This window comes from Anopheles cruzii, chromosome 2 (genome assembly GCF_943734635.1).
Source record: "Anopheles cruzii chromosome 2, idAnoCruzAS_RS32_06, whole genome shotgun sequence".
Lineage (NCBI taxonomy): Eukaryota > Metazoa > Arthropoda > Insecta > Diptera > Culicidae > Anopheles > Anopheles cruzii.
In genome coordinates, this window is record NC_069144.1 from 43,823,107 (window position 1) to 43,842,649 (window position 19,543).

At 52.2% G+C, this 19,543-nt stretch overlaps 2 protein-coding genes across 2 annotated transcripts; one reads left to right on the forward strand and one right to left on the reverse strand.

The window, feature by feature from the left end:
- The first annotated feature begins 9,419 nt into the window (after nucleotides 1-9,419).
- On the forward strand, nucleotides 9,420-14,585 carry LOC128268544 (uncharacterized). Its single transcript, XM_053005666.1, has 4 exons — nucleotides 9,420-12,018; nucleotides 12,917-13,026; nucleotides 13,096-13,277; nucleotides 13,359-14,585. Exons 1-4 carry the CDS (start codon nucleotides 9,946-9,948, stop codon nucleotides 13,748-13,750), a joined length of 2,757 nt encoding a protein of 918 aa, XP_052861626.1. The 5' UTR covers nucleotides 9,420-9,945; the 3' UTR covers nucleotides 13,751-14,585.
- Nucleotides 14,586-14,641: 56 nt separating this feature from the next.
- LOC128268545 (ras-related protein Rab-2A) lies at nucleotides 14,642-19,536 on the reverse strand. Its single transcript, XM_053005667.1, has 4 exons — nucleotides 19,047-19,536; nucleotides 17,162-17,477; nucleotides 16,919-17,099; nucleotides 14,642-16,842 (listed from the first exon to the last, which is right to left on the reverse strand). The coding sequence occupies exons 1-4, from the start codon at nucleotides 19,090-19,092 to the stop codon at nucleotides 16,744-16,746; spliced, it is 642 nt and encodes a 213-aa protein (XP_052861627.1). The 5' UTR covers nucleotides 19,093-19,536; the 3' UTR covers nucleotides 14,642-16,743.
- Between the last annotated feature and the right edge of the window lie 7 nt (nucleotides 19,537-19,543).

Below are 19,543 nucleotides of genomic sequence, written 5' to 3' on the forward strand. Positions count from 1 at the left end.
GGCGCACCACAGACGGGCCCTTTTCTTCGGCACTTTAATATAATGATACGAAATTATTTCAATTTTTGCAACGGTTGCACCAACGACTCATTGGTGGTCGGTCTGAATGCGTAGGATCGAGGACGACGTCGAGACGGTTTTGACGTCATTCCGAAAATAGTTTCCCAAAAATAGATTACGCACAATTGCAGTGCTAGAATAGGCGAGTTAAAATTATCCAGCCAAAACCATGCGCCGCCGGCTTGCGGTGAGCAATTATAGGTACCCGCGGGGGTTGATGGCCCTCCGCAAAAAGGCTACCGGGGCCCAACGGAGCGGTGGATGTGTCGGCGGACGCCGGCCGATACCTGCAACGGCCGAGAGGTTCCCCACTATCCGCTTCGGTTGGACTGGGCCATAGAAGTTTTGTTCGTCACCGAGTACGGTTGTGTTCACGCTTACGCTTTTCGCTCGCTCTCTCGCTCGCGCCAGACCCCCAGAAAACCCAGCCTTTTCGCAGCTGACCAGCTCAAGAGTTTGTTCAACACACACACACCGAACGCCCCGCTGCTATTGGTTTGTGATTCCACAGCAACCGGGTCAGCGGTCCTCCCGTGTGGATACGCAATTTCGAGGACCACGAGGATTTCGAAGAGCCCCCGAGTTACGCGATTAGTATTGCCAACCTTCAGCACACAGCTCCCGGCTGCGCACGCCTGCCCGATACACACGATTCGTTCCGAGATTGTCCGCGTATCGCGGCTCTTGCGATTGTGAACGCGCTTGTGTGCGTGCGTGTGAGAGTAGTGTGCACCCGCGAGAGCGTGCGTGCACTGGCAATAGGAGCGCGAAGCGAAGAGAGAACGATTTCTTTGTGCGGTTCCTCGCGGTGGTTTCGTAGTAGCAGAGAGAACAAGAAGAAGCAGCTTCACTGTGTCCACGGTTTGCAGTTCTTTTTGTGGGTGAAAGTGGCAGAAACTCCATTGTCGTCGTTTAGCCTATTGCGAGCTTAACCCTTTCTACGTAGCGTGTGTGAGAGAGAACCGAGACCGCGACGTGTTCTCCGGTGAAGCAGAGCGAGAGGCAGAAACCAACTAGTAACGCACAGTAGACACAGTAACCGGAGTAGCCGGCAGGCAGACGTTTGACAGCTGAACGGCGAACACTAACACGCGCGAACAGCAGAGACCGTTGGCGCCTTTCTGCTGGGTCACCCATCGTCGGCGTAGATTGCAATCGATCGAGCCCGCGTAAGCCCCCGAGCGACGTAGAACCGACCGACGTAGGCAACCGGGAAAATAAGAACCCGCCCATCGCGAGCGTAAGTATTGATTAGAAACAAAAATAAAGAAAAATCGTTAATCACGTGCTCGGATCGCATGTTAATGGTCCCTGTGTAGCCGAGGCCTTCGTCGGTTTCCCTGCGGTGTCCTTGGGCACCATTTCACCACCGTTTGGACATAACCACCTCAACTCGGGTCGCTGTCCTGCTCTCGCTTGCTCTTCCTTTCTCTCTCATGGAGACGCAGTCCGCAGCATAATAAAGAATCGCTAATGGTTCTGAGTCGTGTGAAAACGCAACCTTTAGTACAAAGACACGTTAGTGGACGCACGTTTTTCGCTCTAAAATAAGGCTCAAAAAAGCGAATGCAGCGCGCCGGTCTCTTCGGCACCATAATTGCTGTAACCCCTCCACACACTGCTCATGTTTTATCTTTATCCAGTTTTAGTCGGTTCGGTACCAGATAAAACATGAACCTCCACCACACACGCGCCTATGCGAAGCGGAACGCGCACCGATCGAACGGGGCGATGGAAATTTCCATTGGCCATTACCTTACACACCACACCACCACGGCCCAGCGGCGCAGCGGCGCAACGGCGGGACGCTTATGAATGTTTGCTTGGCCGGCCCGAACGACGCACTCGCTGAAGTCGTATTCTTCGACATCATCTTCCGCCCCATTGTGGCTGCGACCGACGATGCGGCTGCGATGCAGTTCGCGCGGCTGCCATACATATTTATTGCTTTTCGTGTGCTGCGCCACGATCGCCATATGCGTCGCGACAGAATTGGTGAGCGATCGCCCTAGAGGTGATGCTGAACTCTTAACACTCCACCGGAGAAACGAAGCGATGCTGCCAATTTTTAAGTCAACGGAATAGGGGTTCCGACCTATTCCGGTGGCGATGTCGGGCGCGCCAGCCCAGCCCATAGTTGTCTGCTAATTGTCGACTCGTAACGAACACATTCGAGCGTGTTTCCCTGTATCTTAACAAGATCTTAATGAATTCGTAACACACGACACCCATCCGAGGCTTCCGAGGTTGATTGGATTGAATTGACCGCATTGACCGCTCCACAATGCTTCGATTAATCTATGTGGCACGAGAGTCCATTTCTGCATTTTATCGACAGCAAAGGGCAGCACAATTTATGCACAAAGTTGTCGCCACGCCTGGTAGACGTACACCCGGGAGCCTGATAATGACATTGCGCACATGTCTCGCCCGCGGTCCCCGGGGGCGATGAGTAACCCCGTCGCTCTAGAGGTGTGATAAGCAAGCGGGGCGATCAAGTGCCTTTGCCGTCGCCGCCGCCGCATACGAACGTCAGCAGATGAACGGCCGACCCGACCCCCGTCAGCATCGGCGGCGGCGGTCACAACAACCGAATCGCCCCCCCCACCACCAATCGCAAACGCCCGATCAATCGTTAGAGGACCGATCCGACCGAACACACTTCCTCGTTCTCGGCGCGATTGCATAATATATAAACCGGTCCCAGCGAGTTTCGTCGTTAACAACGTTAGCGTGACGGTTTTTTGGCTTCAGTTTCGCGTTATGCTTTATGCGCATCGACGGCAGGTTGGTTTTTTTTTGTCGGTTCTGAATGTAACCTTATCCGAGGGGAGGCAAAGCAGAGAGCGAGAGCGCGACGACGCTGAGAGAGGGACGCTGTATGTAATTTACCGTTGCGAATAAACGAACCAAACCCGCTACTTACTTAATTCGATTGGTGGCGCCAGGTTGCATGCGAAAAGGACTAGCACCCCCCCGCACGAATCGCGTGGCAAACACAGTTATGAATGATGATGAAGCACGCGCGGTGCTGGCTTCGTCAGCAATCCCATTCACCGTTCCCAAAAGGGTTTTTTGCGTGTAATGTCCGATCCGACTTTGGATTGCGGTGTAATGGTGTTTTAATCACGGCCCATGTCCCTTCCTGGTTCGCTCAAGGTTGTTTAATTATCAGTCAAAGTTATAATGTTGGTCCAGCCCTAAATCTCGGCGGAGTGACGTCGTTTGCAAAATGGGAGTGAAGGTCGCAGACTACGAACTCTATCTTCTACCGTGCCCTTGTAGTGTACCACGGTTGGTCAGTTACCCCAACCCGCTAGTGACCCGCTCTAATCGGACGCTCGGCCAGGGTAATTTAGGAAGCATTATCACCCGTTTTCAAATGCTCCCATTTTTCTGCCCGACTGGACGAGCTACTCCGAGTCGAATGCCAACGACGGAAAGGATTTACACAAAGGACTCACAACTTTTACAACTTTGCTTCGGGAAGGTTTAACCGGATGGGTGGTTTGGCCTTGAAGTCGCAGTTGAGGCTAATTGTTTCCAATGACCGATCACTTTCTGGACCGGATGACACAGGTCTTTCGTGCATATTGCACTGCGGCCTCTGAGGATGTGAAGGGTACGTGAAGTTGATAGGGGCTTATCGTTTGACGTGGGCTGAGTATTTATGGTGACGACTGCGTTCTTATTACAGGGATGGCTTGCGTTATCCGTGGACCACTTCAATTACCACCGACCGGCCTATTTTCCGGGGGTCATTTTATACTACACTTTTGAGCCATTGCTTGGGCCTAATCAAGTGACGCAATGCAATACTGCCCGCTGCGGCTCATGCATCGACCAAAAGCACACACACGCAACGGTGTTTATGCAAAATTTAACTAACGCCCAACCTCTCACCAACCCAGGGCCGCAAGCATTAGCATAATTTCCCCCCAAGAGCACCCGGGCCCCGGTTGAGTGATTGCTGGCGGGAGCGGAAGGGAAAGGACACAATCGCCACACGCTACCACGCAGGAATCCAGGAATTGTTACGCTCCTTCGTCAGGCGCACAAAAAAAGGCCAAAAGGCGACCTCAATCCTCGGGCAGCTTGTAGTGCTTCGGCCACATCGGGAGCGTAAGGACCAGTTTTACGACGATCCGGCTGCTGGTTTCTTGGCCCAAAAACCACCCGTTTCGTTATTGAATTAGTTTCGGTCCCATTGCAATCGAGTGCGAGTGCGAGGTCAACCGAAAGCCGTTCCTGGGCGCACCGCGGGACAATTTAAACTCGATTTGTGGGCAGCCGGGCAACGGAATTGAATCATAATAAAAAAAAAAAAAAACGGTAACCGACCACGTGAACGTTTAATGGGCTTTGCGATGTTCGCGTGCGAACGCAAGTGAATTGCACGTACGCATGCCAATCTAGCGACAATTTCCGCTTTGGTAGCGAGCGGCCATCTGATACCTCTTCCCGGACCGACGGACCGACCGACCATCATGATGATTGACAGCGGAGCGCGCTCGTTGGCCGCGAATTCGTTCGGCCCAGGCAAATTGCAATCAGTGACCGCCGGGCAAAACGGCAACCAGCAAGCGCGCCGTGCCGCGTCATCTGGGCGGGTGTCGTGAAGTGAGCTGAAAATAGAAGGTGAAGAAACGATTCAAGATCGCTCAAACCCGAGGACGCGCAAGCGGTGGCATCTTTCTTTCCGGCGTCGTTTCTTGAACAAATTTTAGTGGGGGGCGACCACCATTCGGTGAAAATAAGAGTGTACGCTGCGCAAGACACCCGATGTGCGCACAAGACGCGCCGCTCTGAGATGTGACGCCGGGCGGCAATGGTTCGGGTCGCAATCGGTCTTGCGGTGGTGGTAGAGGCCGCGAACTGGAGCAAACCGGCGCGAACCAAGCCGTTGATCGATGGACCGTTAGCAGCGCTCCGGCGAGCAGCAGCAGTGCGCCGGTCGGTCGACGGCGGCGGTGAAGGTTTGGCAGAAGCATCGCGTGTGTGTGTGTGTGAGTGCGCCCGTTTGGGGTCGCTACCAGTGGCCGGCAGTTAAATCTGGTTAACGTTAATGAATACATATAAATTTCAATACGGGATATCATATCCGTCTGCGAATAGCTTCCCGCTGGGAGCGCAAGGGAATATCCTTGTGGCGAACGGCTGGGCTGTCCCTTTTAGGGTTCGGTCAGTTACCTTCCCCGCGGAAAAGGACACACGGAACAGATAGTTTTTTTCCCATTGCAGAGATGCCGAGTAAAAGTCATTAAAAGCGTCATCTAAGTGGACGTGTTTTGCATGCTCAGCAAAACATTGTTTCGCCCTCCCTGGCCGATGCGTATCCAAACCGATCCAGTCATATCCAGTTCGAGGTATAATAAAGGGAAACATCCTCGCTGAGTGCCGCCCGCATCTCAGTTAAACCGCGAGTTGGTCAGCAAATTAGTATATTGCCCCACTCCGTGCGGTCCGTGATGCCAAGTGTTTTGCCCGCATCGAGTTACCCTTAATTGGACCCTCGCAAACCGTGGCCAGCACTGTACTGGATGGAAGGAATTAGTCTTCGTTTCCTTGACTTGAAAAGGGATTCCATGCTGTGTTTGGCAAGAGTTCGCCATCGACAATTGATAACACTCAACCTTGTGCCATTTTATTTGGTCATCGTGTATTTACCGTACGTATTTGTTAGTGTAAATGAATCGTCATAAATACGATAAAACCTTACCGCGGTGCATTCATTCACGCACGGCAAATGCCGCGTTCTGTCCAAAGGGTCGCCCTGAACCCGGTTCAAGGGTAAGCCCCATGTTCTAGGCATCCGTCGAGTGGGCCACATGCGATAAAATGCATCGACCATATGTAACCGCTGCCAGACAAGTGTCGCGGCACGGCAAAACATGGCAAACATGGCCCTGGATAAAACCTGTCCCCCACCCGTCTCACTTTATGTGCGCCGTAGACGCTGCTCAAACAAAGAACCCGCCGCATCGGATGACACAGATGTGTGGGAAAGAAGGGATTTATCGCACCGCTTAGCCTTAATTTGCGTGGCATGCGACGAACCGATAAGATTAGTGTTCGCAATTACGTTGTTCCGTTGGGGATGAGATTTCGGGGCCCCGAATCAAAACACCGCGACCCACTGTGAGCAGCGGAATCGGAAGTTGGTTCTCCTGATCGGGTCACTGATCGTGGTGGCTGTGGGCTCTTGGAAACCGAACTGAAATCCGAACCCCACACACAATCTCTGTCCGGTCGGGCTGTGTCAAGCCACCGGAACGGCATCGCGATCGGATCGGACAGCAAACAAGGATTTACTCTGCCGCCGCCGCCGCTGCTGTCGAGCCTCTTCTGGAGGATTACTCTGCGGGCCGGACAATTTGGCTTTTACCTCATCGCTCACGTCGCCGCGAGTCCGATAATGGTTTGACGGGCGACCGACTCGGCGACGGCGCCGATGATGGCCAATGATGACGGCTGACTCAAACCTCTTTGAGGACGGCGAGTGTTGCGGCTACGGCGAATGAACTGCCCGCTGCCGTGGCCCGTGGCACGATGATAAGGAGCGTGCCCCAGTGTGTAGGTCACCGCGCTGGATGCTATCTGTTGGGCATACACACGCCGCGGCCACCACCAAGTTCCCACGCGGATTGCAGAACTCAGTTGCTCGACGCACGCCGCGCAAGGCGCACCCACCCGCGACGCGACGACCGAAGAAGCAAGCGAACTGAAGCGGAGCCCCCCCAAAAAAAAGGGAGAGATCATCTTGAGAATGGGGCGCTTTAAAGAAAAGTTTAAACTGTGGTGATGTTCCGATTGCCCCGGCCAGTGGCCTTGTGGCGCAAAATTCTGGACCCAGTGCGAAGAAGTCCGAACAGGATTTGGTTGGTTCGGCTACGGGATGGCGGGGCTCCCGTTGGCGGCTGGTGCAAATGCGCAATGATAGCTCGCGGATGATAGAGGTGGCCCCGAGGTACACAGAGGCCCCGCGCAGCACAGTTTCGGTGGAGCTCGTGGCGTCGGCGGACCATAATCTGCGAACGTAAAACTTAATTTATCATCCCGCGATGAGGCGACGACGACGATAAACTTCGCGCTCCGTGGGTCGCCCAAAAAAGTGGTGAAAAAGAATTGTTTGAGAATGTGGTAAGTTGTAGGTGCGCCGTTTGGATTGTTCCTTTGTTGTTTATTGTGTGTGTGTGTGGGTGGGTTAGTTAATCGCGACCGGCTCCAGCGGATGACAGGGTGGTGGATGAAGGATTGAGCTGCGTGGTGTGCCGTGGTCTAAACTCAGCGCTCTCGATAAGATACGGATTCGGAGGACGATCCCGCAGCTACGTGCCTCACGTGACAGCTCAGAACGCATTGTTTCTTTCTTCCTCGCTTCCTTCGGCGTCTTAAAGCAGTTTCGTGCCTAATCGAGAGGCTATTACGCCGCCCGGATTGGAAGATTAGGGAGTGTGGCAGCCAGTGGCACACAATCTCAATCGAGAAGTGCAAGTGCCACAACACCGCAAAAGCCCTGTGTGGTGAATCGGTGGTGCCGGAGACAAAGTTGGTGTCCATTTGTGTGCCATGGCCACGCCACTTGTCTAGACTGAACGGAACCGGCATTCTGGCAGCGGTCCATCTTCTGGCGCCTGCGGATGTGCTTGAAGAGACAAGGCCCACAAAGCTTAGTGCGGATGCGACGGATGTTTGGTGAAATCCTAAATCCAGTGAACGCTGCGCCTGGGGTACGTTGTGTAAAACGCCGGAGCGGAAACTATTAATACAGCCGATGCGCGATGGATGGTGCCGGTCGGTTGGCGATTCGACACCAACGAGTGGTCCATCCAGTACCGAAGACAGTCGGGCGGGCGGACGGCTCGCATGACGCCAGTCAGTGTGGGGTGACATTAACCACGTCATTCGTGCTACTTTCGTGCCTCTTCTGCTTGATCCTTGCCGGGCGCCCGTCCTTGAAGGCGACCAAAGACGTCAGCTGCTTCGGTTGCGGACCGGATCGATCCACATCTGACCGGTGGCCGCCATTGTGTGTGTGTGTGAGCGTGTAGCATGCCGGAGATTGCTGTACGGCCGGTACTTACACTCTCCTTCTGCGGAAGAGCTGGAAGTGGGAGCTCCCGGTTTTTATTTTTTAATGTCTGGCGGCCACTATCTGCAGCTCGGCGTTGCGCTCGGCGTTGCGCTCGGTGCCACAATCTGGAAGAAAAATGTTGTGAAAATAAGCTGAATAGAAGTGGGCTTGAATTTTTGGCGTGACTGTGAACTTTGCCCTGTGCACTTTGATTGTTGCTAGGGTTGTGGTTGAAAGCCGTGGCCGTTGCTTGATGATTTTGAATCACGCGCTCTCGCGGGGAGGTCGCATCGCAGAAGGCGCACAAAAAGATAGTCGAATGTCACTTACCTTAACGATTCTGCATTCCATTTTTCGGTCTTAATTTAACATACGACACGCACAAACACACTTACACACACCTTCAAGTGATTTACGGAGTGTGGTCAATTTTTGAATTATCAACAACCGGCCTGCGAAAAATGTCGCGACGCTTGTTCTCGTTAATGTTGTACGGCCTAAATATAACGTGTTTGTGCTGTAAGGAGGGAGCAAGCAAAAAACCACTTGCAACCTTTATTTGTGCCACTCGCGGCGGCGTCCCAATTTCTGCCGACATGCTGTCCAATCCTTCATTCCTTCAGCGTCATTTTTTTTCGCCAATTATTCGACAATCTATTTCTGTCCTGTTTTTGCAGATTTCCCGCGCACACCATCACCGAGTGCCAGTGGCCAGCAGAGCGCGTCGCACACGTGGGACAGTCCGCGAAGACGACAGGCCGAGTGAGAGTGCTCCTTGGAGTGTGCGTCTTGGTGGTGGTTGTGTAAGAGCTTTCCGCGGGCCACGCTGCCGAGAAAAACCCTTCGCTCGCCGCTGCGCGCGTCTAGTGTCGTAGAGCTAGTGTACGGATCTGTGCTAAGAACAGGCGCTGTGCTGTGAGAGAGGTGCTTGAGCGATAAACAAAAATAGTCTGCCTTTATTCCCGGTTCGGCTACGGACTCGGCGGGTGCCCGAAACCGTCCCGCGAAAGGTGTGAGTGTTGCGCCCGTTCAAAGTGCAGTGCTGAACGCTCCCGGTGGGCCAAGATGATCTGGTTGGGCTTTGCGAACGCCGCCGAAGCCTGACACACTGCAAGGCCGTGTACATTGACCGCTGCCGTGAGCAGCTATCGCGAGCAGTGCGTCCGTGTGCGCCCCCCCTCTGTGTACGCCGCCAACGTGTGGTGACTTTTTGAAGGATTGAAGGAGGAAGCGTGTGTTTAGTAGCAAGTAGCAAGTGCCTAGAGGGAAGGAGCAGCCCGTACCGCGCGAGAGGAAGCGGTTTGATGAGAACAACGAACCCGTGTCTGTTGTCAGCGACGCACGGCGGTCACTCGGAACCCCTTATGCATCGTATCCGGAAATCCGTGACCACCACCGAATCCACCAGCCACTGTCTCCGCTATCTGCCAAAGGATCCGCGGCTCAGATCGATCCGATCGAGACGGAGAGGGTTTTTATTAGCCGCCAAGGCCACCATCACCACCACCACCACCAGCACCGGCACCGGCACCAGCACCCGTAGCTCTAGTGGCGAGACCAATAGCATCAACACTGTGTAGGACTGTAGTCGGTAGTAGTGAGACGAGCCACAACACTGCCCCACCGCGAACCTGCTGCCCCCGACGGCGGAACCACCGCGCGCTCCCGGGAAACATCGGGACAGTTCCGACCAATCAGCTGGTCCGGGCGCAGCCCCGTAACGTGTGTAGTTGTGTTTCCTCCCTGCGCGGAGCAGCAGCTTGCGGAGCTTCAACTTTTTGTTTTTGCTCGCCAAGGGGAGCGCTTCTACGATGGTGCTCGAAATCCGCATCACGGACCCGTCGGAGAAACCGTTCCTCGAGCCGGACCACGATACGGCCGACCGGCAGAACAACAACAACAATGGCAGCCCGCCGGCAGATCCGGTCACCGGCAATAATCGATCGTCACCGGAGCGGAACCGTATCGGGCGCGAAGAGCTGGAAGCGATCAAGACGAATCTGCTGAACACGGGGAACGAGGTCACGTTCAGCAGCGTGCTCGACTCGGACCTCGGTCCGTCGGAGAAGGGCAACTACGGGAAGAACTTGAGCATGTCCCAGCTGAAGGTACCGTCGGCCGGGACGGGCGTCGGCAATGGGCGCCGGTCGCGCCTCAACTCGGAGGTGTCCGAAGCCGACTCGATACTGTCGTCGCTGCAGGAGCCGGTCAAGAAGAAGCCCCCGAAGATACCGGACGGTGGCTTCGGCTGGGTGGTCGTGTTTTCGTCCTTCATGATCTCGCTCATCATGGACGGAGTGTCGTTCTCGTTCGGGCTGATCTACATCGAGCTGCTCGCCTACTTTGGCGAATCGAAGGCAAAAACGGCCTGGATCGGATCCCTGTTCATCGCGGTGCCGTTGCTATCCGGACCGATCATGTCTAACCTGGTGGATCGCTACGGTTGCCGCAAGATGACGATGATCGGCGGTGCGGTCGGCGGGCTTGGGTTCGTGTTGGCTTCGTTCTGCCAGTCGATCTTCCAGCTGTACCTCACGTTCGGCATACTGGCCGGCGTAGGGCTGGGCGTCGGCTACGTGACCGTGGTGGTGAGCGTGGCCTTCTGGTTCGACAAGCGACGAACCTTCGCGACCGGCATCGGTGCGTCCGGCACCGGGATCGGCACGTTCGTGTACGCGCCGCTCTGCCAGTGGCTGATTGCGGAGTTCGGGTGGCGCGGGACGACCCTCATTCTGGCGGGCACCCTGTTCAACATCGTGGCCATGGGCGCCCTCATGCGGGACCCCGAGTGGATGATCGAGGAGGCGCGGCTCGAGAGTCGGGCGCAGAGCATCCAAACGTTCTCGAACTCGAGCGTGTACCTGGACGAGATCAAAAAGCTCATCGAGACGGGCATCTCGCGCGAACACGTCCTCGATACGCTCGTGACGAACGTGAACACCGAGGCGAACCAGATGATCCTACCGCCGGAGAATTCGATCCTGACGAAGCGCTACCAGAGCGAGGTGGCCCTGCCGACGTTCTACGCCGAACAGGAGCATCTCAGCCCCGGTGAGCACCGTTACCCCGGGCACCACCGGGGCAGCAATCGGTCGCTGCGCCAGAACATCCTGACGAAGGAAACGTTCAAGCGGAGCTCGGTGCCGGGCAAGCTGGCAACCAGCGCGGCCCGACTGGCCAGCGCCGAAACGCTCAACTCGTACGAGAAGCTAACCGAGGACGATCACGAGCCCTCGAACGGGAAGCATCACGGTGGCTTCCAGGGGCTGCGGGGTTCGCTGAAAACCCTCAGCGTGACGTCGCTCGAGGACGGCTACTTGAGCGTTAAGCGGCAGCAGGAATTGCAGGAGAAACCGGGTGGCAGCCGGTGGTCGCTGGATGAGGTAGCTTTGGCTGCCGGTGGCGGCGACGGAAATGGTGGCGGATGCGGCGGCATGGGTGGTCATGGTGTTGGTGGGGGCAGTGGCGGTGCCCTCAGTTCCGGTGCGGATGCGGGGATGCGTGTGGAAAAGGGTACGCCGCAGCGCAGCTTCCGTGGCAACTCGCTCGACGTGGTGTACGAGAACGAAATCTTCAATCCGGATGTCGACACGAGCGTTACGCTGGTCGTGCCGAAGCAAACGAAACTGAAGCCGCGTCCGGCGGCAGCCAGCGCTACTGGTGCCGGTGCCGGTGAAGCGCGTAACGGGGGTCTCAAGCGGCAGCCGCTCGCCCGCCAGCAATCGATGCGGTACTCGAACTTCTACAAGGACATGCGGCTGCACCGCAACTCGATCCACTATCGGGGCGCACTGCTCAACACGCACCGCTACCGGCTGAAGGCGTCCTCGTGTCCTAACATCTTCCGCAACTCGATGACGACCATCGCCAAGGAGCAGGACGAGGTAAGGCGGCCATTTTCATTTCGTTCACATTGGCGGGCATTAAACACCTCATTTCATTTCGGTTGGTACCGATTGGTACTAAAAATAAAGCTGAGTGAGTTGGAGACTGCCTGAAGGGCGAGTGGGTGGGCGCGGATTGCGGTGGTTCCCTGGTCAAAATGGGGACCCGCTAGAGATAATTACAGGCTCGAGTCTTGCAACCGGTTCGAACCGGTTTCCGGGTGTTGTTCACCCGGTGGCTGGTACGCCGGTACGCTTCTCAGAACCAAGCACGTAGTAAACAGAATTACCGAATACTTTGAAATGTTGTTACTGTTGTAGCGGATAGTGGTTGGCAACAAATATAAATTCGGTGACACATTCGGTTGACACTGTGCGTCACGTGCGTCATCGCGACACGTTTGTTGATGTCTGGGAATCGCACGCTATTCCCGCTAATGAATGTCCCACGATCGGCTGTCAAGATCATCTTGCACGGGGTTTTATCAAGCAGCTGCGTAACGCTAATTCCCTCGCCGCTCGAAGGTTGTTGTGGTCCGCATCGGTTGGCATATCGTTCGGGGTTCCAATTTTACCCGGCTTTGAAAACTGGTTCGGTACTTGTTTGTGGTTTGTTTGGCTTTGATGTGCAACGTTCTGAAAAGATTGCACATTGCTCTAGTTTCATTGCTAATTTGAAAGGCATTCATGAGCATAGCTTGGATAAAATTAGAATTTGTAAGGGAAACCCAAATGGTTTGCTTGCATTCCACCGCCGATGGAGACGCATGGTCGTTTGAACGGAGATCAGAGCCTACGTTTGATGAGAACATCCTTTTTTGTTTATATTGAGGCAGTCGACAACTTCATTCATTGGACGACCTGATCGTGTACGTGATCGATTCTCTTTTCCTTCCAGCCCTGGTACGGAAGCTTCATCGACACGCTGAAATCGATCTTTGATTTCTCTCTGTTCTTCGAATTCCGCTTTGGTATGCTATCTATCTCGACTCTGCTGCTGTTTGTTTGGTAAGTCTTCCCACTTAGTTTGGTTTAAACAAAATGTCTAACCTACCTATTGGTCCACTCCATCTACAGGTACATCATTCCCTATTTCTACATCCCCGAGTACGTCCTGCAGAACAACTACAGCGAAGAAGATGCTGCGAACCTGATCTCAATGATCGGAATTTTCAACACGATCGGTATGGTCGGTCTCGGTTGGCTCGGAGACCAGCCCTGGGTCAATGTTTGCAAAGCCTACGGCGCCTGCTTAGTTTGTAAGTGACCCCCTTTCGGCCCGACGATGCGACATTTGATCTCGCTTGATCTTCGCATTAACATTCTCGTACCTTTTCCAGTTTGCGGAGCATCCATCTTCCTCTTGCCGTGGGCCGTCGGAAGCTACTGGGTCATGTCAGTGCTGTGTGTGGTGTTTGGCGTTACGTTTGCCAGCACTTTCTCCTTCACGCCCATCATTATGGTGCAGCTGGTGAGTCTGGACGATTTCACGGTGGCATACGGCCTCATACTGCTGGTGCAGGGCATCGGCAGTCTCGTTGGGCCTCCGATCGCGGGCTTCCTGTACGATGTAACCAACCGGTGGGACGATTCCTTCTACGCTGCCGGTTTCTTCATCTGCCTGTCGGGAGTGTGCGCCTGGGTGATCGGCCCGATAGACAGAGCAAACCAGGAGGATGAGGAGGACACCGAAAAAGGAAGTGAAGCCCTGAGCTCCACTGCGACGGCTTAAACGTGTCACAGTGGTGGTGGTGGAGGTGGTGATGGTGCCTTATGTACTTATATCAACGTGTGTGTTCGTAGAAAGCAAAAGTGACAAACCCGCTCGCCGGAAACCGCCGTATAGTTACCGGATTAGTACGCCTCCACGGTGTGTCACAATACGAACTACCTCAGCAAAAGAACTGTTCGGAAAAGCAAACTCACTCACCCAACAAATTAACCAACCAAGTAATTAATATCGATTGTATGCCTTTTTTTGGCCTTTTACCTAGCAAACACCAGTCGGTGCGCTATAGAATATCACTGTCTGGCTAGCGATTTGCATAGTATTCCACTTCACGGTTAGGAGTTTTCATGTTATTGTTAGCAAAAAAAACCCGTTTCGGCTTTATAGTTACGCGAGAAAAATTGCAATAGTGTGTTAGTAGGAAATGTCGAAGTCAATGTAATTGCCTTATACACGAAAATGCGCCCTGTAGGCCGAGCTTAGCGAATGTTAAAGCTTCACGCAGCTCTAGGGGAGACACTCCTCGTCAACCTGCTGCCAGAAGCGCGTGATGATAGTTGATTGCGAAGACAGTTTTAGGGGAATTGAACGATAAAAAAATGACTAGTTTGAAGAATAAAGCAAAACCCTAGCGTAGCTTACACTTTCCCGAATGGGCATTTCGTTTGATTTTGTATTAGTTGGCTACCGCAAGGGGTCGGATACATGCGTGAATATTTAATTTAAACCACACTTAAAACTGTACTTTTATAAGATCTTGTTCACAGCGGAATATCCTTTCATTTTTTGTACTTATCACTAAGATCATTTGATTCAATAAATATTTTATTCAATTAGATGGTGACTTCCAGAATCTTTCGGGTGAAAAATAAAACAAAATGAGACCACGCGATGTGCACCGTTTCGCGAATTCAGTTCCAGTTGTCTTTTTTATTATTTCAGCTTTATCTATACCGTACACAACTATATGCCAATAAATTTGACGCCAGCCCTGCAGGCATCCGGATCTTGTGGAGATGACCTCATTTGCACACCTTTCATCATTCGCTAACCTCATGTTGCTCGTGCTTTTCGGTGCTTAGTCAAGCTGCTTCGCAATGGAACAACTATTTATCACGTTCCTTGAATTTTATGTTATTATCCCAAATAGCCACCAGTTCGTCGGATTGTGTTTTATTTATTGTTGTGTTAGTAATAAACGGGGGATTAATGTTTGTTTAGCTACGATACCGTACACCCGAGTGTGGATCTCTCTTTGGGGTGCGTTGGGCTGTGACAAATGAGGAACTCGGGCGCACCGCTGATCAAGAAATCGAGTGCGTGGAACTGTTTTCTGTAACATTCCGATCAAGAAAACGCAAGTATTGCCGACCTCTCAAGCATGGAATTGGTGCAAACTCCATCAGAATTCATTAGACTCTCAACTGGTCATAACTGCCTACTGCCGCTGTGTGTGGTTATCTAGACAAGTAGTTTCAGCTACTGCAACAGCGGTTTTAACAAAATATAAGATATACGGTGATGTAGTCGTTTTAAAGTGGACAGCAAACACAATATTGATCAAGGCAGAAATCTAAGACAAACACTGTTGTTGCAACTATTCGGTTTATGAGAATAAAATCCACCGTTTAATAGATTTTCATCGCTATTCGTGTCAATTGGAAAAGCAACTAGAATCTAGAAAATGAATTGGAAGAGCAACGGGCAAGTTGTAAAACTGAATTGGAAACCTTTCGACGAGTAATGGAAAACCAGAGCTCATATGGGACGTTGCTTTATTTGCCAATCCTCGACTTGCCTATCGTGATCTATAATATAGTTCCCTTATCATTTAGTCTGCTTATTTAGTCTTTAGTCTTCAATCCGCAACGAGTGTTAATCGTACCCAGTATCTTGCGTATTAGCGAAACAATCTGCGTATGCGTAATAGTAGAAACGTGTCCGCTTCACCGTGAAAAGTAGAACAGTAGATGGTCGGTTTCGGTGCCAGTGTAGAGAAAGCAGCTGTTGGCCCGCTGTTTTGTTCGTTTGTGGAAAAAATGTCAGGAAAAGTTATCTCACGCTTGCGCCTCAAATACACCTCCATCGTGATGAGATTAAAACTATGTATGTAATGTTTTTTGTTTTGTTATACTACTTTACAATCACCCGCCGCCACAGCTGACACAATCCTGCCGACACAATCTGCTCTGCTGCACACCTGCTGCAAAGGATGTTTTGTTTGGTTTTTTGCTTTGTTGGAAGATGTACCGTTAATGCTCGGATCGGAAACGGATTGATTGGGGGTAGGGTATGCGTGTGAATTTGTTGTTCGGTAATCATGCCACTCGCTCTTACTGGCTGCAGTATTCCCTTTATGAGACCATTTATCCTATTTTTCGTACACTCTCGTATACCCATTTTATACGTAATCACTTAACTCGCTCGCAATTTGGGAATTGATTTCAGTTTGGTAACGGTGTCGTGCTCCTCGATCTGTCCTCTTCTACTGCGATCTTCACGTCCACGGACAAGCCAATCCACGATTGACTGCCGTTGTTAGTGCCTTCTGCGACTCGTTTTTCGCTTCCAGTGTGGGAATTTACGTGTCATCGGAACAGGGATTGAGATTGGTTTTCTTTTTGGGCTTTCGGTTTTTGCTACTGTAGTTGTATTGTTGTAGAGAAGAAAATGCAGCCTCCAACGGTAAAATTTTAGATCAAACACACACACACACACGCACATACGCAAACACAGGCCTTCGCTTTCCAAGCTCGGTACAGCGGTCCGCGACACGGCATCTCATTTGTCCATTTGAGTTCGGGCCGCGTTTCGCTAACGAGCCATGTGCTTCCCCCCCACCTTTGCATTAAACCAACGGTTCTACGCGATGAGGTCGGTTACTTGATCTCATCCCAGGTGCGACCAACCATCATCGTCGTCGTCGATGTGGGACCGTCGTCGGGTGGGGAAGCACTACACATCAGGATCGTCGTCGGTGGCTGGCGGCACGACGCTTAGCAGCATCCACTGCTGGCCGGTCCACCCGGGCTGTTGCCGCTGCCGAGCGACGGGCTGGTCGGTGAGTGCTGCTGACCGATCTTGATTCCGTTTGCCTGTCGATTAGCGGGAAAAAGTCAATCGGGTATCGTACAACATCACTGTCGGGAGACAGTTCCCATCGCTGCCTACCTCATTGTTGATGTCGAAGACACCTTCCTGGATCTTTTCGTAAATCTCCTTGGCCGTGTTGATGAATGCCTCCTCAACGTTGGCCGCCGTGCGGGCCGAAGTTTCCATAAATACGAGACCATGCTCACGAGCGAACGCTTCGCCTTCCTCTTTCTTCACCTCACGTCTTGAATCGAGATCGCTGCAAATTAGGGAGAGAGAGATTTAGTGGTCTGCTGAAGCAGTGTCACCGGCGCCCTTTACCTCTTGTTGCCGATCAGCATAATGACCATATTCGAGTTTGAATGTTGCCGTGCGTCCTCGAGCCATGTGGTCAGATGATTGAACGTTTCGCGGCGCGTTATGTCATACACCAGCAGGGCCCCGGCCGCTCCTCGGTAGTACGAGCGCGTGATCGACCGGAATGCTTCCTGGCCGGCCGTGTCCCAAATCTGTAGCTTGATCTGCTTGCCATCGATCGTAATCATACGCGCTCCGAACTCAACACCGATCGTTAGATCGTGCACTGGCTGGAAGCGTTTGTCGGTGAACTGGAGCAACAGGCATGATTTGCCCACACCTGCGGAAAAGGATCGTTAAAGAAGGAGTTTGAATATTGTTGTTAAATCCACCACATGCGCTGTGCGTATGCTGACGTGTGAGGTGTTTGTGAGTATGTTTCGCATTGGCCAATTGCTCTTCGTGTGCCTCTCCGTGCGAGAGGTTCATTTATGGCAGTCTATTTTCTTAGCTGTTATCGCAAGAAGATTGCTCGTTCTATGGGTAGACCTGCCATGGGTCAAACCTTCGTAGGATTTCAGCATCAACAATTTCGCAATTTTCGCCACGCGGTCTATTTACGAGCATGTGATCGCTGCATGTATTTTATTTGAAAAAAAGTGGCTCCGAATGTGATCAAAAGTGAGAAGTGATTCTTCCACGAACCAAGTTCGCCATGAATCATGTTCGGGTTGCTATCGAAATGGGCAACATTAAAGAGCGAGTCAACTAGCAAGTTATTAGAAATGTCCCATACAGAGACGCGCATAATGGGATCAAAGGCAGTCCCAGTTCCCCGTCCGTTTCCCATGATTCATGCTACCGACAGACGTAAACAAACGTATTAAATTACTGACCACGTCTTGCGCCCTCAAGCTTGCGTCTTTTGTTTCTTTCTATCCCTGGGTGATGATTTGATGACGGTGATTGCCAGTGAAGGCAACAGCATGCTTTTCCCTTTTATTCAATATCGTATGCACGCTTCAATCGCATTTTGCTTTGTCCGCGGACCCGCAGTACTGTTGCAAATGCAACTTCTGTGCGCTCAAGAACCCAGACCCAGATTATTGTTAGTTTATACCTTCCAAACTGAGTTGCCGTGGCCAAACGGTGATGTTCAGGGACGACACTTTCCACCATTGTTGGCACGATTGGCCTTTCCGTGTTGTGTGCTGTGTAATTACATACGATGCTGACCCGCAGAGAGAGAGAGAGAGCGCGAGTGACACACGCACACACGGACCCGCATAGTTAGAAGAGAACAAACGGCGGACAAAGGACCACCATCCGTCAACCGGTCGCCAAATTTGCGTTCTCGAGCAAAGATTGCTTTGGTTTGGTTCATCAATCATCACACTAAAGACCGTGCGACTAAAGGAGCTTTTAAGGCTAGAAAAAAGGCGTACTAAGCAATCCTGACAAGTCCCTTCCATATGGCGTTACACAGCCCAACGCGGAGGAAAACCATGTCTGGTGGGCAGTGCGGTGTGTGGTTGATGACGAAAAATTATCGATTATTTTGCTTTCCGTTGCCGTCATTGACTCACGGCGCACTGACTGTCTGTTGGCAGCCATCGTCGGAGTTTTTCCAACCTTACGAAGAAGGACAAGGAAGCGATTTGCGTCCCCGTGTTTCCACAAACATGGTAATATTTCGGATTCCCGGAAGTGCCCCGTTGGTTGTGGTGGTTACGCAAAGCCTTTGGCAACCTTCAGTAACGCCCACGCAGTGCTAATTTAATCACACCCCAAACGAGCCAGTGAGCCACCCCCTGATGGGCCCGGATTTTTGGGTGTGCTGCTGGAACTGGATGTTCCGTATGTTTCCGGAGACGCGGATAGGATGTTGTTCTACACACTACGCCCTTACCTGTGTCCCCGATGATGATGTATTTGAACAAGTATGCGTACGACATTTTAATTTGCGTTGTTATTCGACGCGCTACGCAGAAATCGCCTTGGCTTTATTACACTTTGTGTCGTTGTTCGCCTTATCACGTCACGACCACCGCACGGTATCACTAAGGGATGGTTTTCGCTAGATTACTAGGGGATAATCGGATTCCTTTTTCCTGCACTCTCGCGAAAGACGACACTTTTCCGTGTTTGCTCGGCCACTGCGTATTGGTTCTCTAGGGCAACAAAAACACACACATAACACACCGTCAGCCAACCACACACAATAGGAACACGGAGTGCAGTATTGGATTGGGTTACGCGCACTACCGACCGCAGATTCGATTGAATGTTACAATTAATCGACGGGTGGCTGTAAATTGAACACACTTTCACACGATTCCTCTATTGGTTCTCTTTGTTCAATCTATGCGATTTAGGGGCACAGCGATGACCGATCACGAAAAAAGT

Coding starts and splice junctions, on each gene's coding strand:
- LOC128268544 (XM_053005666.1), top strand. CDS start 9,946: ATGGTGCTCGAAATCCGCATCACGGACCCGTCGGAGAAACCGTTCCTC. Junction 12,019..12,916: donor TCGCCAAGGAGCAGGACGAG/GTAAGGCGGCCA, acceptor TTTTCCTTCCAG/CCCTGGTACGGAAGCTTCAT. Junction 13,278..13,358: donor CTACGGCGCCTGCTTAGTTT/GTAAGTGACCCC, acceptor TACCTTTTCCAG/TTTGCGGAGCATCCATCTTC.
- LOC128268545 (XM_053005667.1), bottom strand. CDS start 19,092: ATGTCGTACGCATACTTGTTCAAATACATCATCATCGGGGACACAG. Junction 17,100..17,161: donor ATGCTGATCGGCAACAAGAG/GTAAAGGGCGCC, acceptor CCTAATTTGCAG/CGATCTCGATTCAAGACGTG. Junction 16,843..16,918: donor TCTTCGACATCAACAATGAG/GTAGGCAGCGAT, acceptor GCTAATCGACAG/GCAAACGGAATCAAGATCGG.